Source organism: Ictidomys tridecemlineatus, chromosome 5 (genome assembly GCF_052094955.1).
Source record: "Ictidomys tridecemlineatus isolate mIctTri1 chromosome 5, mIctTri1.hap1, whole genome shotgun sequence".
Lineage (NCBI taxonomy): Eukaryota > Metazoa > Chordata > Mammalia > Rodentia > Sciuridae > Ictidomys > Ictidomys tridecemlineatus.
In genome coordinates, this window is record NC_135481.1 from 118,756,841 (window position 1) to 118,783,199 (window position 26,359).

The 26,359-nt window shown below is 55.9% G+C and overlaps 2 protein-coding genes across 11 annotated transcripts in view; both read left to right on the forward strand.

Moving 5' to 3' along the window:
• Nucleotides 1–18,345, forward strand: part of Cyp46a1 (cytochrome P450 family 46 subfamily A member 1) — a 38,753-nt gene extending 20,408 nt beyond the window's left edge. For 2 of the 9 annotated variants that reach the window (XM_040276305.2, XM_040276306.2), the window contains 11 exons: nt 5,876–6,014; nt 6,692–6,802; nt 8,905–9,055; nt 9,208–9,270; nt 11,132–11,204; nt 12,990–13,074; nt 13,703–13,813; nt 16,200–16,429; nt 16,692–16,775; nt 17,385–17,451; nt 17,621–18,345. In XM_040276305.2, the coding sequence (XP_040132239.1) occupies nt 5,876–6,014; nt 6,692–6,802; nt 8,905–9,055; nt 9,208–9,270; nt 11,132–11,204; nt 12,990–13,074; nt 13,703–13,813; nt 16,200–16,429; nt 16,692–16,775; nt 17,385–17,451; nt 17,621–17,791 (1,285 nt within the window). In that variant the 3' untranslated portion in view covers nt 17,792–18,345. Of the gene's footprint in view, nt 1–5,875; nt 6,015–6,691; nt 6,803–8,904; nt 9,056–9,207; nt 9,271–11,131; nt 11,205–12,989; nt 13,075–13,702; nt 13,814–15,912; nt 16,430–16,686; nt 16,776–17,384; nt 17,452–17,620 lie in introns of those variants that run through there. The other 7 variants (XR_005730034.2, XR_005730035.2, XM_005333906.4 and 4 more) reach the window with 7 other exon arrangements.
• A 6,098-nt stretch (nt 18,346–24,443) lies between these two features.
• The window catches only part of Eml1 (EMAP like 1), a 161,879-nt gene continuing 159,963 nt past the window's right edge, over nt 24,444–26,359 (forward strand). The window contains exon 1 of one of the 2 annotated variants that reach the window (XM_078050837.1): nt 24,444–24,464. Coding sequence is in view for 1 of the 2 variants with exons in the window: in XM_005333907.5 (XP_005333964.2) it covers nt 26,209–26,236 (28 nt within the window). In the remaining variant the exon portion in view is untranslated. Of the gene's footprint in view, nt 24,465–26,069; nt 26,237–26,359 lie in introns of those variants that run through there. The other variant, XM_005333907.5, reaches the window with a different exon arrangement.

The following is a 26,359-nucleotide window of genomic DNA, read 5'->3' on the forward strand; positions in this document are numbered from 1 at the left end:
TAGAGACAGGGTCTCACTGAGTTGCTTAGTATCTTGCCATTGCTGAGGCTGGTTTTGAACTCATGATCCTCTGGTCTCAGCCTCCTGAGCTGCTGGGATTACAGGTGTGTGCCACTATGCCCGGCAAGAAATATAATTTTTATAATCCCAAAACTAAAGTTCAAGGTACACCAGCTTGACAAAATATTCTTCTAAACCGTATATTTTAAAGGTTTGTATACTTGGAAGACACGATACATCTAGTATACAAAGAAGCCAATAATAACACCACAACTACACTGATGTTTTTATATTAATCAAATGTAGCTTTTAAAGAAAAATTTAGAATCTGTAGTATAGTGTAATATTCTAAAATAATAGTAGTTGTTTAACCAGAGTTGTACAAACCCAAATTCCTTTAAGACTATTTTCTCTAAATAACAAAACTTATCAGACACAAGAAGTTATCTTGTAGTGTAAAAGCAGATTAATGTGTTAAGAAATCCTTGTTACTTCACCACTTAGAAGATTAAACTTTGGTTTACATCAGCACATTAATATTTGATCTTAGGAAATAATCTTGAAAACTTTAACTGATTGTGCTAATTATAGCCAACTTAGTTACACAAACTTTTTGAGATTTACCCTCCACAAATTTTGTGCAACTTACTTAGACATTCTGCAAGTTTTAATTTTACCTCATAAAGAATTTCTCATTCAAAAACATTTATTTTTCTTTTACTTTTAATATTAAAATATATTTCCATACCTAGAATTTTCTTATATTTCTTTCTTAATTATTGACCCTTTTAAAAATTTACATTCTGAAACAATCCTTATAAAATTTCTGAATTTAGACAAATTACTCCATTTTAATAAGATGAAATTCTGTTTTTATAATACTTTAAATGAAACCTAACTGAATCCTGTGTATATAAAATTATACCTGATTCAATCTCTTTTTTGGGGGGGTATCATGGATTGAACTCAGGGGTACTTGACCACTGATCCACACCCCAGCCCTATTTTGTATTTTATTTAGAAACAGGGTCTCACTGAGTTGCTTAGCACCTTGCTATTGCTGAGGCTGGCTTTCAACTTGTGATCCTCATCTCTCAACTCCAAGCCACTACCCCCATGCCTGGCTGATAGAATCTTAACTCTCTCTCTTTCTTTTTTTTTTTTTTTTTAGTTGTAGATGGACATGATATCTTTGTTTTATTTTTTTATTTTTATGTGGTGCTGAGGATTGAACCCAGGGCCTCATGCATGCAAGGCAAGCACTCCACCACTGAGCTACAACTCGGCCCAAATCTTAACTCTTAATAACCTTGTTTTTAGTGAAGACACAGAAATGATTCATGTTTAAATATATAAATATAATGTTTAAATATATTACGGAATTTAAGAAGTCAAGAATATTTGATTTTATATTTAGCAGTTGATGTTTTAGCATTTTTTTAAAAATTTAATTGTAGATGAACACAATACCGTTCTTTATTTATTTTATGTGGTGCTGAGACTCTAACCCAGTGCCTCAAACATGCCAGGCAAGCACTCTGTCACTGAGCCATGACCCCAGCCCAATGTTTTAGCATTTTAACTTTGCAAATTAATCCAATGTCTCCTCTAGTATATATGAGATCTTTTATGAAGATTAATCCCATTGATGTTAAATCTAATTTACTCATTTTTAGCTGTAAAACCAAGATATCAGACAAGTGTAGTTAACAGTATTAGCCATCTCTTCCCTGTTGAAGAAAAATCCTAGAAACAATGGATATTACATTCTAAATATTTTATAGAAACCAACACCATATTAATTGTCTGATCACCTAGAAAAATTTGTGAGCCTGTAATTTTAAAGACATTTTTACTCTCATGGGTTCATGAATTTAAATTGAACTTCTTTTTTTTTTTTTAAGTCACATGAACTAAAATGTATTTGAATCTATTTGTCATTTAAATTTTAATTTATGAGTGCTCATTTATTTATATGCCAATTTCAATAACATGCACTTGATATATGGACAAAAGCACATAAGTAGACACAATAATACAATACACAGGTGTGCACACACAGACAGAAAACAAAGATCTTGTAGCCTTTTGTAGGTACATCTCCACAGGTAGGAGACAATGCTACAGATGTCTATTAAAGCCTCTATTAGATGTAACCTACTAGAAATTAAAATAGAGCTTATCAGACCTTTGCATTATGACTTAAATATAGGGCAGTCTTATACAGTTGAAAATGATAGGTGCAAAGTCTGACAGACATGGTGGACACTGAAATCAAAGGTTTAAGTGGCCTCTTGACCTCAGTGGCTATTGGATTTATCCACAATGTCACCATGTCTATGTTCTTCTTAGGATTTTGTGAAAGGAAAAAGTTCCCCTCTATTTAAAAGCTAACTCTTGAAAAATTGGCCTCTGAATAAAGAGTGTAAAAATCTCTATAGCTAGATAAAATAATACTGATCAGAAAAATATATCAATTTAGACATGCAGGATCAAATATGAATTCACAATAAAATCATGAGCTCAAAAATATAGAAATTTGCAGGAGTTCTAAAAAAATGACGCAGCCATAATTATTCTAGTAAAAGAGCATGCAGAACATCTTTATCAGATCAGAGTGCACTTTTGGGTCAGATTAGAATTGGTCCAGATATTTAGAGAATGAGAGCGCTGAAATCCTCAAGTAAAGATTTTTAAGGTAAAAAAGACTTGTATGTATGAGATCATGCCATTTTTCTCCCTGTGCTATAGTGTTTAGGGAGGAACTTGTTAAGAAAGCAAGTGGTAGAGTACAAGAGCAGATAAGACAGCCATTTGGGTACTACAGTGCCTTGAATTTAAAAGTGACACCTTTTTCCCCTTTGGTCTCAAACTGGTTTTGGATATGACCTCTGCAAGCCTTGGAGAGATAAAGATAGTTGGAAAGCTAAGGAGAAGAGAGGAAAAACCTCATGCATAGGGTACTTTAATTTTTTTTTTCCCTTTTGTAAAATTAGTCTCTGAAGGTGTGGTGCTATAGTTTATGTGTCCTTTGGAGACTCTTTTCCATTTCCCAATTGGTAGTCAGGCCAGGTTTGGATGCAGAAAATTATAAGACATCTCCATTTTCCCACTGTGATTAGGTCATCTCCCAGGCCTTAGTGGCAGAAGAAAATGAGGCACTTTTTTCTTGCATGTCTGCAGGCCAAACTTATCCCAGGTTTTCAGTGTGCAGTCTAGTGGTGAACCTGACAGAATTGTTGAGAATGAAGCTCCATCTAAGTGTGAGAAACAGAACTCAGTCTCCTACAACAGAGAAAATTGTCCATTTCATTAGGGACATCTCCCTAAATGAGTTTCTGACAGTCAGCAAACCCGCCTCTCTCTCCCTGGTTCTGTTGGATTTATTGGTGCCTCGCTGGTGAGGATATGAGGGTCTCTGTTTTATTGCACACCAGAGACCCTGGAGGACTCACACTTAGCAGCCATGAATGATCTCCTCCTGCCACTATTAAACTTCCAAATGTGATGACCCAAGGATAAAAAAATGACCTACAGTGGGGTATAGTCCTCTGCTTTGCAGGCTAAAGGAATCTCCAGAGGGTAAGGAGAACAGTGGTTGTCAGAAGGTTAACACCCTTTTCTCTGAGGAGCTTATGGAAGAAGTGAATTGAAAAACGCCTCCCTTTTTGCAGCCAAAGAAACTAGCAGAGCACAGAGACATCACTGGGGAGAAGTCCTACAGGCTTGTAAGGGCTTAATAGGTGAACAAGGGGGACCCAGGCACTTCCTTACGAACCACTCCACATACAGTGTCCCTCTCTCAACCGCTAGAGTCCGGTCAGTGAGGGGAAGCGTGCTTGGGAAGAGCCCGTGGGGAGTGCAGCTCCCTCTCTGGAGGTGTGTGTCACTGAGGTTCTCACTCTGCACCATCTAATCAACCAGTCACGTAGGATACCCACTGGGAGTCACTGGGGAGTGGCCCCAGCCAGAATCTCATAGTTATGTCTCACCCCTTTGTTGGTCTCCAAAGGCAAACCAGGATTAAGGGACGATGTCTACTGACACTAGACTCACTCGGAGGCTGGACGGGACAGTAAGAAACAGCTTTGGCAGAACTCAACATGCCTGACCCATAGGACAGGTGATTAGGAGCCACCAAGACTGTGAACCCTCACATCTGAGTCTTGTAGAAGGGTGGATTGCAGTTACCATGTTTAATTAGCCAACAAGTGCCTATTATTGCCCCCCAGAAAGGAGAGAGACAGAAAGTGCACCTCAGAAAGCTGTGAGGTGAGAGGAGCTTACCTTGGTGATGACCCCTGCCAACCCCCCATCTGATATCAGACTTGAAAGTCAGGATCAGTCCTCATTCCCCCATGTTGAGGATTCAACACCCCAGAAATGCCAAGGCAAGCACAGAGGGCAATGGCACCAGAGGGCCATTGTAACGGAGGGCCCTGTGTATTTAGGAGACAGAGCTAGACTTCCCTGGAGAGAAGCCGGGACCCAGAGCTGGTGTCAGGGCGCAGATGTCTTGCCCTTGTGTAGATCTCAGGTTTCCCTCCTCCCCCACCTTCCTGTCCTGCCTACGTGACCAAAAGCCAGGAAAGGAGCCACGCGGGGCTGCTCACTATCAACTCCCTGTGTTGAGGACTAATGCCCTAGAGCTGGCCACTGCTGAAGAGGGGGACGTGCTCTGGAGGTATCAGCCTTCCATCTCCTTCTCTTGGATGATCAGCCCCATCTTTCCAACCTGGTCATCCATTACCCATGCTGACTGCCTGTCTCTCGCCCTTGACTCACCGTGAGCTTTCCACCGGGCTGGCTGGGGCTCAGGAGACCCTGTCCATCTAGAGCCAGGTGGACTTGAGATGGTGAAGGTCATGAGGAGAGGAATGGGAGAAGATTCCAGGCCCAGGAGATTCCTGCATATAGCCCCGAGGCGGCCGAGGCACTAGAAGCCATTGTAACAGGAGGGCAGGGTGGGGGGTGGAAGCCAGCCTCAGGCAGACCCTGCCTCCTGAGCTGGGAAGTTAGGCTCCCCTGGGGCAGCAGGGGCTTCAGAGTCCCACTTTACTGGGACCAGATCCAGTGGCCGCTTCCAGGAGCAGCCTGGCAGGTGCAGCGCAGGGCAGGGGCGGGGCCGGGCAGCAGAGGCCTGTCCTGAGCAGGAGCCAAGTCTGAGAACGAGCCCATTCTCTTTCCTCAGTAAAAGCCACTGTTTTGTCTCCCTCCTCTCATTTTCTCCTTTTAGTGTTTTAGAACTTTTATTTGGAATGATTCAAGATTAAGAATAGGACAAAGAATACCTATACCTATCAGATTAATATTAAAACCAATTATAAAATCTCACTCTTGGTAAAACTCTCAGCAGGGAGCACTTGGGGCTGGGAGCTCTGAGCTGCAGATGGCATCTAGGGACTCATTTCCACTTAGGCTTGGGCACTGAGATTGCTCAAGGACAGGAGTGAGATGGGACAACAAAGACTGAGGATGGTGGCCTGGGGACAAGCCAGGTAAGGAGAGAGGACACTGTAGAGGGGGGTAGGAGGGGACCAGGGTGGCTGTGACATAGACTCAAGGAGGTCCCAAAGGTTCAATGCTGCTATGTCCCTTTGAAGTCAGAGTTGAGGGCCACAGTGGCAGACAGAGACCCCAGGAAACCGCTAAGGCAAGGGCAAAGCGACAGTGTCCATCCTAAGGGGTGGGTGGGGGGTGTGAAACCCCAAGGCTCATCTCTCTTGCCGTGACCCCACCCTGTGATCCAGGCCTTGAGGAGAGGCCAGAGGGTGGGAGGCCACTCACGGCATCTGCAGTGTCCTCCCTGCAGAGAGGGGCACAGGGCAGTTCCTGGGTGGGGCTGGTGGCCGTTGATTCTCACGTGTTTCCCCAGCTCCTTGGTCAGCTTGATGGAGACATTCAACGAGAAGGCCGAGCAGCTGGTGGAGATTCTAGAAGCCAAGGCAGACGGACAGACCCCAGTGTCCATGCAGGACATGCTGACCTATGCTACCATGGACATCTTAGCCAAGGTAACGAGTGATGCCAGGCCAGGGGGCTGGGGGGGACATGGGTGAGGTCTCTTTCTCTCCTTCTTCCTGCTGCTGCCCGCCCCCACGGGTGGGTCACCCCTTCTCATGGAGTTTCATATTTGTGACTCCTTGGATGTCCAGAGCAGCCTACTGTGAGGCTGGGACTGCTCTCGAGATCTCCAGACGGGACCCAAGAGGTGTGGGGCCGCCCGGCTGAGCTGGGCGGGTTGGTGGCAGAGGCTGCCTGGCTCCTGACCCACCTCTCTGCACCCCCAGGGCCTGTGGCCGGCTGGTAGCCACACAGACTCAGCAGTGACCCAGCCCAGCCCTTTGACAGGAGGTCAGGCAACTGGTCATGCGAGGCAGCAAGTGGAATCAACACCAGTGGTAGTTCCAGCAATTCACTGAGGCTGGGCAGGACACCCAGGGAAGGCCTCACCCGGGGCCAACACGTCCCATCAAGGAGGGAGCCAAGTCCATCAAGTAGTTACCCTGTGCTCTCAACCCCACAACTGCCCGTGGAATTGTCCCCTGTCACCTCTCACCATGAGGAGTGGATGACATGGTACACAGAACCCCTCAGCCCAGGGCCGACCCTCCAGCTCAGTGGTGCCAGTTCTGCCTGAATCTGCTGTCCTCCTGCTCCCCAGGCATGACCTTGCCCTTCTCTCTCCCAGGCAGCTTTTGGGATGGAAACCAGCATGCTGTTAGGTGCCCAGAAGCCCCTGTCCCAGGCTGTGAAGGTGATGTTGGAGGGCATCAGCGCATCCCGCAACACTCTGGCCAAGGTAATGTCTGGGCCCCCGTTCCCTGGTGACCAGCTGCGGTAGCTGTGCTGTTTGCCTCTGCTGAAGCACCTCCTCCAGTACTTTTTTTTTTTTTTTTTTGAGAGAGAGAATTTTAATATTTATTTTTTAGCTTTTGGCAGACACAATATCTTTGTTTGTGTGTGGTGCTGAGGATCGAACCCGGGCCGCACGCATGCCAGGCGAGCGCGCTACCACTTGAGCCAATCCTCAGCCCTCCTCCAGTACTTTTTCCAGAATGGGTTTTGAATTCTAGTGTGGCTGAAGTGACTTCTGAACCAGGATTTACATGCAAAACCTCAAGTGGGAGCACAAGGCTTAATTACATTAATGTAATTAGGAGTTTCTCTCCTTTTAAGTGATCCTGCAGCAGACTTTCTAGGTGGTTATGATGGCTCTGCTATGTCCCATGTTCCTGGACCTTCCCACTCAATGTTCTACTGTCCTCTGCACATCACCTTACTGTTATAAGATGACTGCAGAAGCTCAAGTCATCCCTTCCTTATTCCAGATATGAAGAAGGAAGAAATGGGAGAGGTGTTCCTGAGGTTATCTCCAGGTTCCTCTTCTGTTCCCTGGGACTTCAGTCTCCGAGTTTGCAGTCCTCATGCCACCCCATCTTTACAGCCATTGATTCTATTCCTTTGTGATGTAGTCTGGACTGGCTCCATTCTTCAGGGATCCCCTCTCTTTAATTTTTAATTTAATTTAGTGGTGCTGGGGATCAGCCTCAGGGTCTCATGCAGGCAAAACAAGTGCTCTACCACTGAGTTATGCTCCCAGACCCTTTTAAAATTTCATTTTGAGACAGGGTCCCACTAAATTACCCAGGCTGGCCTCAAATTTTCCATCCTCCTGCCTCAACCTCCAGAGCAGCTGGGATTACGGGCGAGCACCACTGTGCCTGGTCAGGGGTCCCTTCCTCCCAGTGCTATGCAGATGTTCAAAGCCTTTTCCCATCATTTCTAAGGGCTTGGTGCGGGTGGGGCCTGCCGCTTGGCTTTCACCTGCATCTTGCTCTGGTTCCTGGTGTGGTGGCCTTGTGCTGCAGAGAAACCAGATGGCGGTACAGCTGCACACTCTTTATCCTTGTGTGTGTGTGTGTGTGTGTGTGTGTGTGTGTGTGTGTGTGAGAGAGAGAGAGAGAGAGAGAGAGAGAGAGAGAGAGAGAGAGAGAGAGAATTTTTTAATATTTATTTTTCAGTTTTTGGTGGACACAACATCTTTATTTTATTTTATGTGGTGCTGAGGATCAAACCCAGCGCCCTGCGCATGCCAGGAGAGCGCATTACCGCTTGAGCCACATCCCCAGCCCCCCACTCTTTATTCTTATGCACAAGGCAGGAGCCAGGAGGGCACAGAGATCCCAGAGGTGAACAAAGGACAAAGGCCCAGCTTCAGGGCATCTTCGGCAGCCAGGGCTCGCCTGGAGGCCATGGCGGGTGGGGGTAGAGGTCCATCGCGCCTGCTGGGCTCCTGCTCTTGATGCCCCTTCCTGCGCCCCAGGTCTCAGGGCTGTCTGACACATCCACTGAGGGTGCCCACTGTGCTGTGCCAAGGAGGCACAGGCTCTGGGCCACCACAGTGACTACTCTGCAGCACACCCACCCCTCAGACCCTGGAATCGGCTCGTTAAGGCCTGGGAAAGTTCCTAACAGGACTTCAGAGCAGGGCAGCTTACTGCTCACCTCAGTGAGCTGGATTTTGATGCCATCTGCCTTGGCCCTGGCTTCTTGGTCTCTCCGCTGGCTTTGTGGTCTTGAAGGCTGAGCTGACCTTGCAACCTCCAGACTCGGGGTGCGTTACCTTCATTTATGGCCTCGAGAGCTGGTCCACTTTTTAACTCCTGACTTTCAGACATGGCTGTTAACCCCATAAGACTGGGCGCTGCTTACCTTCTCACCTGGCCCCTGGACAGGTGGGACTCCCCCTCTGAAGGGTCCTGTTTCTGTTGCCACCTCCCTGACTGACCTTCCTTTCTCCCAGCTTGCCAGTGCTGCTCTGGGCTCCCCAAGTCCTCTCGGGGTGCAGGGCGGGGAAGGGAAGCGCGTGTTGGGGATGTCCTGAGTGGGGCTCTCGTTCAGTTCATGCCAGGGAGGAGGAAGAAGCTCCAGGAGATCCGGCAGAGCGTCCGCCTGCTCCGCCAGGTTGGCAAGGACTGGGTTCAGCGCCGCAGGGAGGCCCTGACGCGGGGGGAGAAGGTCCCCGCGGACATCCTCACCCAGCTCCTCAAAGGTGCGAGGCTCCTGGGGAGGGCTGGCGGGCGGGCGGGCGGGTGGGCACCGGCTCTTCGCCCTCCCATCACCCTTGACCCTTCGTCCCCAGCGGCTTCAAAGGAGACAGGCAGCCCGGGTGACCCGGGACTGACAGGTTTCTTTGTCCTGCAGCTGAAGAGGGAGCCCAGGACGATGAGGTTCTGCTGGACAACTTTGTCACCTTCTTCATTGCTGGTTTGTACCTCCCGGGTGGCCCAGGCTCAGAGTTCTGCAGGAATGGTGGGCACTGCTGGTCACTTAACCCTGGCCTGAGAGATTTTGCAGGATCTCCGAGCACAGTCCCGCCGCGGGTCTGGGGGGGCTGTCTTGGTGACCTCGGTTTTGACTTGCTCACGGAGCTGGCACCTGTGGGCGGGCTTGGTGTGAGGGTTCAGGGTTTCCCCTTCCTCAGAATTGGTGAGGCGTCCTTCGTGTAGATGGCACAAACAGACATGCTGACGACTTTGTTTATTTGCTCATCAAATGTACCTTGAGTGTCACTGCCCACTGGAGAAGTCCTCCACCCCTCCAGGAGCCCTCAGCTGCCTCTTCCTCAGGGAAGCCCTCAGTGATTGCCCAGGCTGCACCTGCCCCCGGAGCTGCCCACGACGCCCAGAGCCTCTCTCTGCCTGTCCCAGTGTTAAGCTGCATTTTTACCTGCAGTAATTCAACAAGGTCTGTCTCCCCAGGGGACAGCACATTCCTCTGCGTCTCCAGGTCCAGGGTAGTGGTGCCCACACAGCCTGGATGAAATGAATGATCAAATGAATGAATGCTGGGCACTGGGGACCAGCTGAGGCCAGCTGGCAGTCCAGTGCAGAGACGGGCCGAGGCCTCCTGTTGGATGGGGAGCTGTGCCGCAGGGACAGGGTAGAGAGGCTCCTGGGGGTGGGGGGAGAACCCCAGAGGCTGCAGGGAGGGAAGCACCTGCTGAGTGAGTGGCTTCTATCTTTCTTTCTTTCTTTTCTTTTCTTTTTTCTTTTTTTTTTGGTACTGGGGATTGAACTCAGGGGCACTGGACCATTGAGCCTCATTCCAGCCCTGTTTTGTATTTATTTAGAGACAGGGTCTCACTGAGTTGCTTAGCACCTTGCCTTTGCTCAGGCTGGCTTTGAACTCGTAATCTTCCTATCTCAGCCTCCCAAGCCTCTGGGATTACAGACGTGCACCACCACGTCTGGCACGAATGGCTTCATTTTTTCCCACCAGGAACCCAGGCCCTGATGGAGCTTCTGGAGTGGCCTGGGCTTCAGTCTCCACATCTGTAGATGGGGGCTGGAGGTGCTCTCCAAGCTTGGGCACAGCCTTCCAGTGAGGGCCGGATAACCCCCTCCTGTCCTCAGCCTACCCTGAGCCCTGCATCTGCTCCAGGGCTCTGAGAGAGGGCAGGCAGGTGTATTTCTACTTCCATGTGCCTGAGAGGAAACAGGCCCAAGAGGGAAGCACCCCTGGAGGGACAGTGGTCAGTGCAGAGGCATGCCCAGGGCAAGACCTGGCTGTGGGGCTGGCCCCCTTCCTACCCAGGACCCGCAGCCTCACTTCCCAGGGCTTGCTTGCTGTGTTGTGGCTGGGCTGGATAGTAGTGGCCCCCTGGGAAGCCCCCCACCTCCAAGCATCTGCAACTCCCACGTTCCTTCCAGTGGCAGCTGGGAGGATCCAGACCCCCTCAATTGCGCCAGGGCTGCTAGAGCTCAAAATCAGCCCCCAGGAAGCCTACCCTCTGGCTGGGGTTCTCCCTATCACTCCTGGACTAGAGGCTCCTCCCTTGCTGGACCTCGGACACATTCTTCTCAGCTCTAGCTTGCCTTTCTGCAATATGGGGGTGAGCACCCTCCACCCCTCCAGGCCCTGAAGCTCCAAGATGGCTGGAGGGAGGAGCTTTTCGAACCCATAGCTGGACTCTGGTACTTGCCGATGCTGACTGGCACAGGAATGTCTCCTGCATATTCCATCCCTGGGGGACAGATGGGCTTCTAGGAGCCTGGGGTCTTGGAAGCCAGGTGGCCAGCAACCCCATGGTCCCATGTGGCACAGCTGCCCTTCTTCCTTCCTGCAGGTCACGAGACTTCTGCCAACCACTTGGCCTTCACGGTGATGGAGCTGTCTCGCCAGCCTGAGATCGTGGCAAGGTAGGAGAGCTGCACTTGGGGCTGGAAAAGGTTTTTTCCTGATGTCTTGTTTCTGAAGGCTACCTGCCCCCAATTCCAGTGACAGAAACCCTCCAGTGTACCCTTCTTCTCTCTGCCCCAGAGCCTTTGCACTTGCAGTTTCCTCTTCTGGAAGGTCTGTTTCTGCTTTTCTACGAGAAACCACCCCCACCTCCCTCCAGCAAACCCTTCTCAGATCCCAAAGCAGCCATGTGCTCCCCTCCTGGCCTCCCCCCAGCAGCTCACAAATATGCTTCCTCCTGGGACTGTTGGCTTCGGGTCTGTTTCCACCAGGAGACCAGAAGCTGCAAGAACTGTGGTTCTATCGGTCCCTACGCGTACCGGGCTCCACTGGCACTGAGGACACGGCAGCATTCTATCTGAAGTGCTTCAGTTGGCAAGGACAGGAGGGTGTCCCTGGGGAGAGGGGACTGGAGCTGGGTCAAATTTCCCTTGGTTTCCTTGCCATCAGGTGGACAGACAGGTGCATGAAAGCATCTGATTGTACCTGGCTGGGGGCTGGCAGAGCCCTAGTGACAAGTGTGGCCCCTCACTAGCGTGACAGGTAGGAAGGAAACGAGACTATGACAGAGACTATGTGGCTTTAAAATGTATAATAGTAATGAGAACTTCACAGGACAAGTTCAGGGCGTGGGCTGTGGCTCAGTGGCGGAGCCCTTGCCGGGCACTCGCAGGCCCTGGGTCTGATCCCAGCACTGAAGAAACCACGGAAAAGACATCAAAGTTAAAATAATACTGGTGGTAAGGCGCCGGGGTGTCCCCTCCGAGGCAGTTCCCGCGGTGGCTGGGTTCCCTTCTGCACCTCCCACTCCGCACGCAAAACTCCATGCCCTCCCTGGGTCCCGGGGCCTGGCTGCTGTCCACCCTCGCTGGGCTCCGGGGCCTGGCTGCTGCCTGCAGGGTCTTGCCATCTTACGGGCACGTTATGGAGCAGAGTTCACTTGTGATGTTGGTCCATCTCCAGGACCTTGTCACCTTCCCAACCCGAAACTGTCCCCTTGAGCAGCGCCCTCGGAACCTCCCCAGCCTCCACCACCCTCATCCTTCCCTGGGCCTGATGCAGCCTTCTGGGGGCTGCCGCCGCCTTGGTCTGTCTGTGGCCGGCTTCTCAGCAGTGGCCTCCTCCGCGCAGCCGCAGGGTCGTTTCCTCCCCTTGGAAGTGAACCACGGGCCTAGATGGACGCCGGGCTCTCCCTCATCTGTCCCGTGCTTCCACCTTTGGTTCACCGCAAATTAATGCCAGGTCTTCATAGTCCAGGGGCTCGGTGGCCTCTGTAGTTGCTGCCTTGAGACGCATCCCGGAGCGCCATTGCCCGGTTACATGGCGACTCCATTTGTAACCTTTTGAGGCCTGGCCATGCTGCCTTCCCTGGCAGTCACCCTGTTGTCTGTCCCCACCCACAGTGCACAACGCTCCGTGTCTCTCGGCCTCAGGAACAGGAACCTCGCGGGCAGCTGTCCCAGTGCCGGGCTGGAGCCCAGGGCCTTGGGCTCACTGGGCAGGGGCTCCCACCTCAGCGCGCCCCATGTTACCCCAACCGCATGCACCCAGACTTGTTCGCAGGCCCTCGCACCACTGTGTTGGCTGCCATCACCAGGCCCTGCTGGACCTGGGGCCGACTCCAGCACGGGCGTTGGTGTCTGGGCCCCTGGGACACAGCTCCCGGTGCTCGATGGCGGCCGGCACATGGGCACTGTGGGCAAGGAGTCTCTCTGGGGACAAACTTGCCTCTTTCTTACCTACAGGCTGCAGGCTGAGGTGGACGAGGTGGTCGGTTCCAAGAGGCACCTGGACTATGAGGACCTGGGGAGACTGCAGTACCTGTCTCAGGTGTGGGGTGTGCCAAAGAAGCTTTGGGGCAAATGTGGGCCATTTGTCGAGTCAGACTGCTGCCTCCGGGGACCCTTTAGTACAGTAGTTCCCAAATCAGTAGTGCCCCTGAGAACCCTCTAGGAGATTTCATGCCTCTCTCGGGCCTCAGCTGCCCCCACACTAATGACAGCAGAGGGGAGGGGCTCCCAGGCAGTCCCACCATGCAGCTCAGGCTGGACACTGGCCCTTGGTGGGGGGCGCCACTTCTCACGCCTGGGCCCATAAGCCTGGGCTTCCCTCCTGGAGCCAGGCTCAGCAGACTCCAGGCCACTCGGATGGGCACCCCAGGAGGCCCAGCCAGGCCTGCTGGCTGCACAGTAGCCTCAGGCCCTGGTTCTCGGCAGGCAGGAACCCTGGCTTCTGGTCCCGGCTCTGCCGCTGTGGCCTTGTACAACTCCCTTCTCTGGGCCTCCATGTCTCATCAGTCACATGAGGAGCTGGTTGACTGTCCTGGGCTCAGGGACTCAGGGCTGGGCTGTGGGTGCACTTTAGCCCCATGGGCAGGACTGAGTTGAAGGCAGGGCTTGTGCTGCACGTTCCCTGGGACTTTCTGACCTCTCTATTGGTGTGTCCTATACTTCTGAAGGTCCTCAAGGAGTCACTGAGGCTGTACCCACCAGCGTGGGGCACCTTTCGCTTGCTGGAGGAGGAGACCTTGATTGATGGGGTCAGAGTCCCTGGCAACACTCCACTCTTGGTGCGTAGGGACTCTGGGGGGGCTGGCCTGCTGGCTCCCGTGGTGGCCAGTTTGGAGCTCTGTTCTGCAGCAGGGACATCCTCGGGCCCAAATCATCCTTGCACTGGGCTCTCCTGGCTGCCCTGAGCTTTTTCCTTTGAGTCTCATTGTGACCCTGTGAGGTCTTTTTTACCCAGTCCAGTTTAAGATCATGGTGGATAATTCCGAAAGGGAGGTCCTATATATACAGCTGAAGACACTGAGGTTCAGAGAGATTAGGTCACTTTCCTGGGGTCACTCAGCTGGTGAACAGGAGATGTGGGATGTGCCTGGATTCCCATCTGACCCAAACTTGCCTTAATCCCCTCCCCCTGTTTCATAAGCCCTCTCCTGCCAGTCAGCGTCCGCCTGCCACCCTCTGTGTGTTCCTGGGATGTGCCAGGATGTTTCTCTGTGTGTCTGTCCTTGGTGTAGCCATTCAGGCATCCGTTTATGTAAGGACCTTCCTAATCCACTGCCACCACCCATCTGTGTGTGCACCATTCTCCGCACCCCAGGAATGGTCACTTGTCCTGAGTTTTGTGTTTGCCATACCATGTGTGTGTGCATGTGTCCCCACGTGGTGGCGTGTTGGAGGACAGCTGAGCTCGGTGTGGGCTTCTCCCTGAGGCTGTGGATCGTCCACTTTTGCTGCTGTGTGAGGTCTGCTAAATGCACAGGCCACCCTGCTCCTCAGTATTGGGCCAGGGGCGCGGGAGGGGCTTCCTGGGGTCACTCAGCTGGTCACTACCTTGAATACCACGTGGCTATGTTTCTGCCTCCCATGTCCCTCACCACATGGAAACGTGTTCTGGGCTATGTCCAGGAGGGGCAGGGGCATGGGACACGTGGGAGTTCAGCTGAACAGGTGGCCCAAAGTGCTTGCCCGCCTGGTCCTGCTGACCAGGATGTGCCTAGGACACAGCTCATCCTCCCTCAGCCTCCCTGGCACTTACATGGTGTCCTATGTTTTATTTTTTGCAATCAAATAAGCATAAAAGTATTTCCCAGCGGTCTTGATTTGCACTTCCCTGATCCTGGGGAGGTGGTACGTCCCTACACTGCTTTGTCTCTTCTGTGAGATGCTGACTCGGTTTCCCCTTCTGGGTTGGTTGACTTTAAGAAAGCCCATAGTCATCTGTTGTCTGTTACATGCATGGCAGTCATCGCCCCCCAGACTCACGGTTTGTCTTCACGAATGTGTTTTTGATGATCTGAAGTTTTTACATTTTCAGTGATTCGTTTTTTCACTTTGTGCTGTTGAAGGAAAGCTTCCCTATCCTGGCTTCCAAAGGCTGCTCCCTTCCTCCTGTTCACTTCACCAGTTTCCATGTTTATTTTGAGGGTTAAGCTCTTGGCCGTGTGGAGTGCTTGTGTGTGTGGCTGTGAGGTAGGGATCTGCACTCTGTGTCGCGGCTGCCATGGTGAGGTGGACAGGGGGCCACTGAGTCCACAGAGCGAGCGGCCTCACAGCAGTCCTGAAGGCTGAAGCCCAACATCAGGTGTGCGCAGGGCTGGCTTCTCCCAAGGCCTGTCCCCGTGGCTCATTGACGTCATCTCCTGGCTGTCCTCACATGGTCGTCCCTCTGTGTGTCTGTGTCCTGGTCTCCTTTTCTCGTAAGAACACCAGTTGCATTGGACGAGGCCTACCCTAATTCCCTAGGTTTAACTTAATGACCTTTTAAAAGCCCCTTCTCCAAATACAGTCACATTCTGAGGTTGGAACTTCAGCCTGTGGATTTGGAGGGGGCACAATTCACCCATAATAAGACCCATTTTTGTTTGTGTGGAGGACGATGCGCTCTGGTCCCCTGGGCTGCCCAGCCTCCTCTAGTGTATGTCAAAGCCTCGTTCCCCATTCTTCATTCTGTTTGGCTGGTCATTTCTTCCATGCCTCTGGACCAAACCACTCCAGCTAAGGGCCTTCTCAATAGCTGGCCCGTCCCTCAGGCAGAGCACACCTGCAGCTGCTGCTCCCCCTGGCAGCCCAAGGCCCGTGAGCTTGCACAGGCAGACCCAGCTCCCACTGGCACCTGGCTCCCTGGCCATCTCCGTCACCTCGGCCTGGTCCATCCTTGCAGGTTGGGGACAGTGGTGCCTGCATCCCAGGCAATTGAGAAGATCCAGTAGGATAAGGTACATCCCAGGTGGGGCACAAACCCCTGGACTGGGGGTGCCCTTGACCCCAGCCCCAACTCCCCAAAGCTGCCCCCACTTTCTGGAGTTCAGCACCAGCCTCCCTCCATCACCCTAGGCTCTTGGCACAGAGAAGCAGGGGTGGGCCAGCTTAGGGAGACACTGTCCAAGGGGGAGAGAAGCAGAGGCCAGTTCCCGAGGCCCAAATTTTGGGAGCACATTGCTTTACCAGGGCCAGAGGCACTGCCCCCAAAGGCCAAGGCACAGGGGAAGCGTCAGCTCCCAGCAGGAGATGCCACCAGTACAGGTTCAAGGCTGGAGGTGGCTGCAGCCTCCACCCCACCCTAGAGGGGAAGCAAGAAAGAACCCGAGGAGCAGCAGCTCCCAGGAGCCAGAGGGACAGCCTCGCAGGCCGGATTGCGAATCTCAGGGGCTGTTTATCTTCTGGGAGACTCCAGAGAGGTATTGAGCCGCTCTCTGAGCCTCAGTTTCCTCATCAGGAAAACAGGGGTACCTGTAGCTCCCACGAGGCTGCACCTGGTCCAGCTGGCAGTGCAGACTGTCCCCTTTCTTCCCTTCAGAGGCTCTCTGGGGTCTCGTGGAACCCCATTCCTGCCTAATGGGTGGGGAGGGAGGTGCTGCTCTTCCCACAGTCACCCCGTGGGCGCCGCGGTGGGGGAGGGTGTGAGCCGTGAAGCAGACCAGCTCCTCTCCGGCAGTTCAGCACCTACGTCATGGGGCGGATGGACACCTACTTTGAGGATCCACTGACTTTCAACCCCGATCGCTTCAGCCCTGGAGCCCCCAAGTAAGTCCCCCATCCAGTGCCCTGAGTGGGAGAGGGGCCATCACAGCAGCCTCTGGTCCGGGCCATGAGCCACCTGTACTCACAGAGTCCTCACGGCTCCCAAATCCCTGTGAGGTAGCAGGGAGGAAGTCACAGCTCAGAGAGGCCAGGCAGGCCACGGGTGGAGCTGGTGCTTGGCCCCAGTCAGCCTGACTCTCACACCGCTCGGAACCAGCACCCTGGACGGGGATGCCACATGACCTGGCCAGCACCTCCCTTCCCCGCCTCACAGCTCCTCCCGGGAGGTGGGAGCCATGAGGTCTGGAGACAAGGGGACAGTGCATTGATGTGTCAGAGCAGCTGTGAAGAGCTGAGCTCCAGGGACAGGCCCTGAGGTCAGACCCAGAACCAGAAGAATGACCTTGGGCCAGCTGCTCTGCCTCTGAGCCTCAGTTTCTCCCTGTGTGAATCAGCACCATGGCAGCCCCTTCTGGGAGGGTCAGGAATGGGGCTGTGGGGAAAAGCAGGTCCAGAGTCCGGCAGGAGTCCCAGCTGAGGTCTTGTGCCCCTGGCAACAGACAGCCACCACGGCTGTGCGCCCCGCCCACCACGGGCCTCTCCTCCCTGCAGGCCGCGCTTCACCTACTTCCCCTTCTCTCTGGGCCACCGCTCCTGCATCGGGCAGCAGTTTGCTCAGGTAGGAGGGCAACTGGGCCTCTCCCACCCCTCTCTGGGTCCTGGAGGGCAGGAGGTTAGCTGGGGGCTATCGCCCCAGCTGGCTGCTTGTCTGGCTCACTGTCTTTCCTCTTCCCCCTCCCTCCCTCATTCCCTCGGCTTGGCTCTCCCTGCACCCACCCCCAACCCAGATGGAGGTCAAGGTGGTCATGGCCAAGCTGCTGCAGAGGCTCGAGTTCCGGCTGGTGCCCGGGCAGCGCTTCGGGCTGCAGGAGCAGGCCACGCTCAAGCCACTGGACCCTGTGCTCTGCACGCTGCGGCCTCGGGGCTGGCAGCCCGCGCCCCCACCCCCGCCCTGCTGACGGGGCTCTGGGCAGCATGGGACTTCTCGGGCCAGGCCACTTGCCTCCTCTGCTGCCCACAGCCGCCCACCTGTGCCCCTGCCCTGTCCCCTGGCACCCTCCATGCTGGTTCCCAGGGGACCCTCTGCCATGCCTGCTTCTCACCCCTCACCCCACTGCTGTCCACAGCTCTTGGCCGGACTTGGGCCCTGCGTCCCCCCAGCTGCTGCCAGTGTTGCCCCTGCCTCCCAACCTCTGCACTGGCCACTCCCTCAGACGACACACCCTAACTCTTGCTCACTCCCTAAGATCCTCTTCAAGTGTCACCTACCCTGAGAAGCCCTCTCTGCCACCCCCGGCCGGGCCAGGGGCCCCTCTTCTGTGCTCCCTCAGTCACCTGTGCTACCTCTAACACCACACTGACCACACTGTATCGTGAGTGCCCGCTGATGTGACCCACTGCCCTGCCAGGCTTCGAGCGCCTCGGGGGCAGGTTCTGTTGTGCTTCGCTCTGAGCCCCTGTGGCCATCCAGGGCCTGCACAGAGTCGATGCCAATAAACATGTGTTGACTGCATGAATGAGCTGCCCCCTCGGCCAGGGACCCGCCTCAGTGGGCTCACCTGCATGAGGGGGGATGTTGAGCTGCTCTCGCTCAGGACTGGCACCGCTCTGGAAGCTGCTGGTCAGATGCCCCCAGAGAAGCCCGCCCAGGTGACCCAAGGGCCCTGCGTTAGTGGAAGCCAGTTCACTGCGTTGTGTAGAAGACCAAGGCCCGGGTGCTGCGTGGGGTTGGGATCACAGGCTTGAGAGCTGGACTCGAAGGGGTCAGGGCCAGGCCTTTCTGGAAGGGTCTTGGTGAAGCCGGACAAATATACCTGTGTGCACCTGAGGGCACTGCTGCGTCTGCTGGCCTGGCCGGGGGAGGTGACTGCAGCAGCCCCAGGTTGGGGGACTGTTACCTCCAGGGTGTCGGGGTGGAAGAAGCCATCCCTTCCTCCCCAGCCTAGGGTGGCCAAGGGGCAGTAAATCCTGGGCAGGACATGCCCTCTGGGTCTGTCCAGGGAAAAGGACCTGCCCCAAGTTCCTCCTTCAGCTTTTGGAGCTTATCTATGAACAAAGACAAAAAACTCCCTTAGCCCCTGCCTGGTGTCTGTCCCCAGGAAGGCCCTTCTGCGCCCCAGGGCAGGCATGGGCTGGTGCCATGCTGTCTCCTTTGGTCCTTGTCAGTCTTGAATGACAGCTCTGAGGGACCTTCCCACTGAGCAGATAAGGTAACAGGCTCGGGGGCAGAAGCGACATGTTCAGGTGGGCTTAGGGTGGGGCTGGGTTCCATGTTTGTTTCTCTCCTCAGCCCAGGGGCATCATGGGCACCCACACAAGTAGTTCTGCTGCAGCCTCTGGGCAGCGGCTCACTCCTGGCCAGGTGTGGCCCTCCTGCTCCTCAGTGCCATGCCAGACCACCTGAGCACCTGGCCATCTGAGCTGCCCTCCCCAACCCCTCTGTTCCCTCCCTGGGGCCCTTGCACCCCCTGCCCACTCTGGGAATGGCCTGCCTAGGTTTGGCCTGTGTGCTTGGCCAAAGCCACTCGTGCTTGTCATCTCTGCCCAGAAGCAGCCCCTTCCCATGGCCACTCTACATGGGCCCCTCAGCCCTGCACTGCTTCCCCACCTCCCCTGCTGTGACCTCCCCTCACTGTCCTTGGCAGTGCCATGCCAGCCCCTTGACCAAGTCCACGCCCTCTGCTTCCTGCCATGGCTGAGCCTGGCCCCACAGAATAGTACCTCTCTTGCCATCTACCTGAAAGGGTCACAGTCACCAAGGTGCAGCATTGCAGGGCACAACTGGCATCCTCTGGAGGAGCCAGCTCCTGCTGGGAACATCAGGTCGCCAACTTTGCCATCTCCTGGTTTAGCAGGTGTCCAGCCAGTGCTGATCCAAGTCCTCACACTTTCTCACATGCTCAGAGGCCGGGGGTATAAGTATGTGCCATTTCACAGGCAGAGAAGTAAGGCCACGGCCAGGCAGGACGCCCTTTGCACCCCGAGGTGGTCCATAGGCCCAGCAGGCAGCAGCACTGCTGGCCTGGGCTTGCCCTCAGCATTGGAACCCCAGGGCTGGAGGGGGCAGATGACAGGGATAGCCTGTCACCCCACCCTGGCTCTCCTCTGCCTGTGTTGGGGCCAGCATGTCCTGGCCATCCAGTGCCATTCTTATGCCACAGAATGGGCCATTTGTGAGGGCCGGGTGCTCTCAGTCCCGGTTTCATGGAAGGGTTGTACAGGCTGGGAGCCTTGGCATCTGGGGTGGGGCCCAGAAACTTTTCTTTTTAGGCTTGCCCGGGCTCCTCCCCATGTGCGCTGGCTGGTGCCACTCGCCCAGGTGGAGCTTGTGGCTAGGGCCCAGGTAGGGTGGATGGGATTGAACCCCAAGCTCGGAAGCCAGACAGCCTGGAATCCGGCCTCGCCTGTCTGTCACTGCCATGCAGTTTGGACCCCAGTTTGCCATCTGTAAGGGAGGACAAGTAATAGGACTCATTTCTGAGGGTTAGCGGGGGACTTAAAAGAGTTCACACGTGGACCGCGCTTGGCACTGAGTGAGCCAGCTCAGCTCAAGACCTGCCGGCTGTGATTGGTCTTTGCTGCCTGATAGCGGCAGGGAAGGGAGTGCTCTCTGTCGTTCCCCGTGGGGCCGCACGGGGGCGCCCCGGCGCAGCGCTCGGAGGCAGAGTGGGCGGTGCCTTCTGCGCCCCGCGGGTCCGGGCTGGGACTGGCGGGCCCCAGGGGACCAGCCCCGCGGACGCCTGCGTAGCCTCCTGCAGTAGGGGCGGGGGCGAAGAGGCACAAGCCAGAAACCCGCGCGGGTTGGGGTGGGCCTGCGTCTCCGTGTCACAGGGGGGCGGCCACCGAGGCGCGGCGAGATGGCCAGGCGAGCAATACCTGGGCGCGCAGAGGCACGGCCACCAAGCTGGTGGTCTCCCATCGCTGCGTGTGGGCACCGTCCGGGTCTGGCGGTGGGACTCTGGCAAGCGGGCAGAGGGGAGAGCCGCCGTGGGAGCGGACCGGGGCCACCGGAGCAGAGAGCTTTGGGTAGACACGCTCAAAGGGGAGGTCGGGAGTGCCCCCCCCTCACCCCAGGCAGCTCTGGAGAGTCCCGTGCCCACCCGGCCTTCTCCTCCCTCCCGTGTGACTTGGGCAGTGGGCCTTTTCTGCAGGTTCCCTCGCGTGGAAACCTGAGTGCAGGATGTGGGGAGGCGCAGTACTTTGGATCTGCACCCCTGACTGTGCCTCCTCAGCACCCAGCTGCTGCCACTCCTAGGGGACCCCCGAAAAGGGACTCTGAAATGACCCAGCTATCCCAGCCAGCTGGCTAGTAGCCCAGGCTGGGCTAGGGGTGACCTCAGGGGCCTTGGCCTGCAGGGATGGGTGAGTCTTGATCTAGCCTGAAAAGGTGGGATTTTCTTCCTTTCTGCTCTGGGTCCTGGGTTGGTGGCCCTCCTCCGCCAATGTGGGTGGACTGAGGCTGTGCCCCATGGTCCCAGCAAATAGCTGCCTACCTAGAAGGTTCTGGATGGGGTCTTGTTAGGGAGCCTGAGCTGGCTTCTCCTGGCAGTCATGGTCAAGAAGGCACTGAGTTCTTTACAGTGGTCCAGAGTCAGGAGGGTCACAAGGGTTGGGTGACTCATAAATCCACATCCACCCTGGCCTCTGCTGGGCTTGGGACAACCTCCCATCTCTGCCTGGATGTCCATAAGTAACTCCAACGGGATGTTGGACAGACACAGGGGCTACCTGGGGCTTGGGTGTGGGGATACTTGAGGGAGGGGCATGTCTCTGAAGCAGGGTCATGGAGGGGAGAGTCATGCCCACTTTTACTGGAGTATTAAAAACATTGATTTCTTCTAGAGCAAGCCCCTTACCTGTAAGTCCTTCTAGCTTATGGAAACCATAGTCATACCCTTGGCACTGTCCTCTGTGGGCAGCCCCTACTGGCCAGTCAGACCCTGGGCAGCCAGGTATGCCCACCCCAGCCAGAGGCCCAGCCTGGGAGTTCTCCCTGCCAAGGAGAGTGACGGGTGGAAAGGGCAGCTTGACAAGGGGTTGGGTCCTGGAGGAGGCCCAGGCCCACTGGAGCTGCCTCACTGGGCAGCACCCACCCTGGAGGGGCCTGGGCAGGGGAGGGGGCAGCTGCAGCAGGAGACCTGCCCTTCCAGAGGGCCAGGGAGAGTTCCAGGTCCATGCTGGCAGGACAGGGGCACAGGGCCATCTCCATCCTGCTCCTCTCCTCGGGCTCAACTCTGATGGTTTGGCTTTGGTGGGCCCCAGGGGGTGACAGCAGCTGTGTGGCCCCCTCAATCCCTATCCCAAGGGCAGGGCCTATGTGGCTTGGGTGGCCCTGGTACCAGGGAAAGAGCTAGCCCCTCCCTGGGTAAGGAGGAGCATTGATACTGATGGAGGGGCACTTACCTCTGTTGAATACCTGCCACGAGGCCAGCCTGACCGGCTGCTCTGTAACCCAGGGACCCTGTGACACAGACAAGGGGTCGTGCCCTCTCCCTGTGCCAGAGGGCAGAGGCACAGCCCCCAGAGCCTCATCCTGCTATGGAGCCTGAGAGTTTGAGCCTGGGAGGCCTTCCTGCCAGCTCCTGTCCCCCTTCACTAATGACAATGTCTTCTTTGCTTCCACCCCAGATATGAGGAGTTATCCCCAAGGGACCCAGGAGAGTCCCACTTTTCACACCCCAGGGACACTCAGTGCAGCTGGAGGGGCCTCTCAGGCTTCTTTCCTGGCCGGGAGCCTGGAGTCTGGGAGGGTTGTCCAAGGCCACCCAGGTGGCGATCAGCTTAGGGGTATCTGGGCTGGGGAGGGAATTAATTCCCACGCTTTGCTGGAGTGTGTGTGTGTGTGTGTGTGTGTGTGTATGCATGTGCACACACGTGTGCTCCTTTTGTGTCCATATTTGTGTGCAATCCGTGGCGGGGTGTGAGGTCCACATGTATGGACCCCTGTGTGTGAGCATTACATGGGCAGCAGCTCTTGTCTCCCTGTGTCTCACTGTGTTCCCATGGTCCCTGTCTCTGGGTGGCAATGTGTATGCGGGGCTGCATGCCTGAGTCACGTGTGTCCGAGTCACGTGTGTCTGAGTCACGTGTATGTGTGTGTGCAGATGCGTGCCTGTGTCTCAGGCTCAGGGCTCTCCCTGGGCTGCAGGGGGCATCTGTTCTGGCCTGAGGCTGTGGAAGTCGTGCCAGTGTCACTGGCCAGGCCCTCGAGGAGCTTCAGGCATCCCATCCTCCTGCCATGTCCGGTGGCAGGCGGCCTGCCCAAGGCCACACCTAGCAGGCGTGGTCCCACTCAATACGGCCTGTCCTTCCAGTCATGGCCACCAAGGCCCCACCTGAGGTTCCATGTTCACCCACCATCCTGCCCCTATTTACAGAGGAACCAAAGGCCCAGGGAGAGGGGTGCCACCAGGGAGGAGGCGTGGGACTCCTGAGGTGGGGACGGCCTGTGCGTTGGCGGGGATGGGAAGCGGGGCCCTCGCCAACCTGCCTCATTTGGACGCCCAGCTTGGGGCCGGCCCCACTGATGTCCAGTAGACGGGTGTCCTCTCCCATTGCCCTGTTCCACTTCAAATGGCCCCAATTCCTGCATGACCAGTTCTCTCACTATTCCTAGGCTGTTCCAAGCCCCTTCCCCCTACAAGCCCTCTCCTCCTGCCTGCTCCCCCACCCGTTCCCCACCTCCAGGTCTCTGCCCAAGGACCCTCTACCAAGGTCTGACCACCTGTCCTTCCTTCTTGACCTCAGTTCCTCCACTGGTGCCCCTACCAGGCCCCCGTGAGCTGTGAGCCTCAACAGGCTGCCCCCAGGTCTCTTTCAAGCACTAGGAGCAGCCACCATGTTGTGGTGCCCACCAAGTAGTGGTTGAAATTGGCATCAAACACTTGCAGCCCCCCAGGGGCTGGTGGGCACACAGACCACCTGGGAGAAGTGGGATTTCTGATGAGCCGGTAGCAGCCGAGGGCGTGTGCACACCTCGCACCCGCCCCGATGTGGGTACAGCTCCTACGCCGGCACCCATCTGTGCTCACAGGTCCCCCACATTGCCACGCTCGCCTCCTCACATGCACGCTGCCAGGCCCACACACACTCACACCCGCGCACACCCCCACATCCACTTGCTAGCACATTGGGGGGGGCATGCGACTGCGAAGACCTCAGGAGTGGCGAGTTGAGTTGTTTTTTCGCTGTGACACATGTTCCCACAATAAAGAGAACAGGAAGGGACTCCAGCCAGGGACAGGAAGGGGAAGCGGACTGCATGCAGGAGCCGGCACTGGGCTGTGGGGGGGGGCGGACGTAGGGACAGACGGACAGACGGCTGTAGGGTGGGGAGGTGGGACGCCCCTTGGGGGCATCTCTGCCCTGGTGGTCCTTTCCATTGCAGCCCCTCACAGGCAGGAAACCAAGGCCAGGGACTGGTTTGTTCTCCTCACCAGGGAGGGCTGGCAGAGCTGGCATCTGACCCAGGTCCCTCTGCCACCAGGCTCCCTCTAGGCCTGTTCTTGCAGCCCACCAGGCAGTGACCAAGAAGAGGCCCTCCCTGGGATCTCTGCAGCAGCCCCCTCCAGGGCATGTGGCACCCCCAGGGCGCCTGGCCTGGACCGTGGCAGTCTCCCGGGACCCCCGGAGGTAAGTCACTGTTCCATGAAATCTGCCCATACTAGGGGCTCAGAGCAGGTGTTCTGCATTGTCACATGGGACTGTGTATGCCTGATGGCAGGGACAGGTTCTTCCTGCTCCCAAGCCTGGCCTAGGAACTGGACACAGGAGGTGCTCATTAGCGCTCCACAGTTGGGGTGACACAGGGACCAAGTGTGGAGGGGGCGGCAAGGTGCCCACAGCCATAAGCAACGCGGGGCCCGGAGGCAGGCCTGACCCCAGCCCCTGCTCCTCTCTGGTATCTACAACTGGCCTCAGTTCCAGAGGCCACCAGCCCCCTTCCCTGCCATGCCCCTGCGCTGGGGATACAGTGCCAGCTATGCTGACCTGGGGGATATCTGAAACCTGTGACCCTTCCCACTGGTTAGTCTTCGAGGACCCATCCCCAGGTGAGGATCTTGAGGGGGAAATTGGCTTCTGTCCTTGAGACCCACATCTGCCTTTTCCCCTGATGCCCGTGCTCACTGCCCCACGCCCTGCCACAGAGCAGCTGGGCTTCCAGCTGGGACTTAGTAGTCCTGGGCTGGCATCCAGATGCGGAAGGGGGAGGAGGGAACGTTCGGTGGAGTGGGGCCGAGGACCCCTGCCCTGCGACTCCACACCCTCTCCGTTTTCTGAGGCTGGTTGATCCTCAGCACCAGCATCTGCCCCTCTTCCAGGAAGCCTCCCTGGCTTTCCCCAGCCCTGAATGCCTCCCTTTCACAAGTACTGTCCTTCTTTCCTGGGGATCACCACCGCCTTTAGCCCCAGCTGGGGATCCCCGACAGGCTTATTGGCTTAGGCTCCTCTGACCTTTGCACCTGCCCTGAGAAAACTGTCTTGTCCCATAACAAGGAACTAAATGCCGGCTCTTCCTGGAAGCCCCCAGCCCTGCAGGGTCATAACCGGCTCTTCTCAGTGAGCCACCGGCAACCTCTGCGTGCTGCGGCGAAACAAGTGCGTGGTGAGCTTGAGGTGCTCATGTTCTCTGAGCACCACGGAACCACTTGGCTGCCTGGAGGCCTTCCCTCCCTGCTCTCCCCAACACATATGGAGCAGTCTGCACCCGTAGGTGCTCCAAAGCATTGGCTGCTCTCAGCCAAACAATCCAAGGCCAGGTCAGGCCTTCCTGTGGCTTTGGAGACAGACAGCCTGGCTCCAGGTCCCGGTCACACCCCTCGTGGGCCGGGTTGCCTTGGGTGGGCCACTTAACTCCATCTGTGTCACAGACATGGTGTGGCCATCCAGACGGCCCGCAGGGACCAGGACAAGTGCGGTAATGTGGTTCCTGGTATCAGCGCTACTCGATGGCAGCATCACCTCTCGTCCTCTGTCCCTAAAGGCCCACACATGTCCCTGGCTGGGTGGGCAGGATCAGTCTCAGGTGGAGAATGAACGGGCGTTCTTGAGATCCCAGGCACGGGGATCCTGGGGGCCCTCCGTGCACCCGGGGTGCAGCAGCTTCTCAGCAACATTCCGGGGCTGCCTGGGAGAGGCCCCAGGCAGGGGAGGGCAGTGCCCAGAATTATCCACCAATCGCACGGGCTCCTGGCACTGAAGCACGCTCTTATCTGCCCAGCCCAGCATGGGGGGGTGGCCGGGCTGGCCGAGGCGGGACACTGCCTAGGGGCTGGACACGGAACAGCCCCAATCCCTACTGGGTGGGTGACAGCCACTGAGGAGTCTTGAGTGTCCCTGCAGGCTGGTGGCCAGCGGCTGCCCCATCTTCTGCACCATGTCGGACGGCGAGGGCCCCTCGGCCGGTGAGTGGCAGCGCTATATTTACTCGCCAGGGCTCCGGTTGCAGAGCCGAGGCCGCCGGTCGCTGAGGGCACTGGGCCCCTGCAGGCTGCAGGCAGCTGTGGGGCTGGACCCCCGTCCTCCTC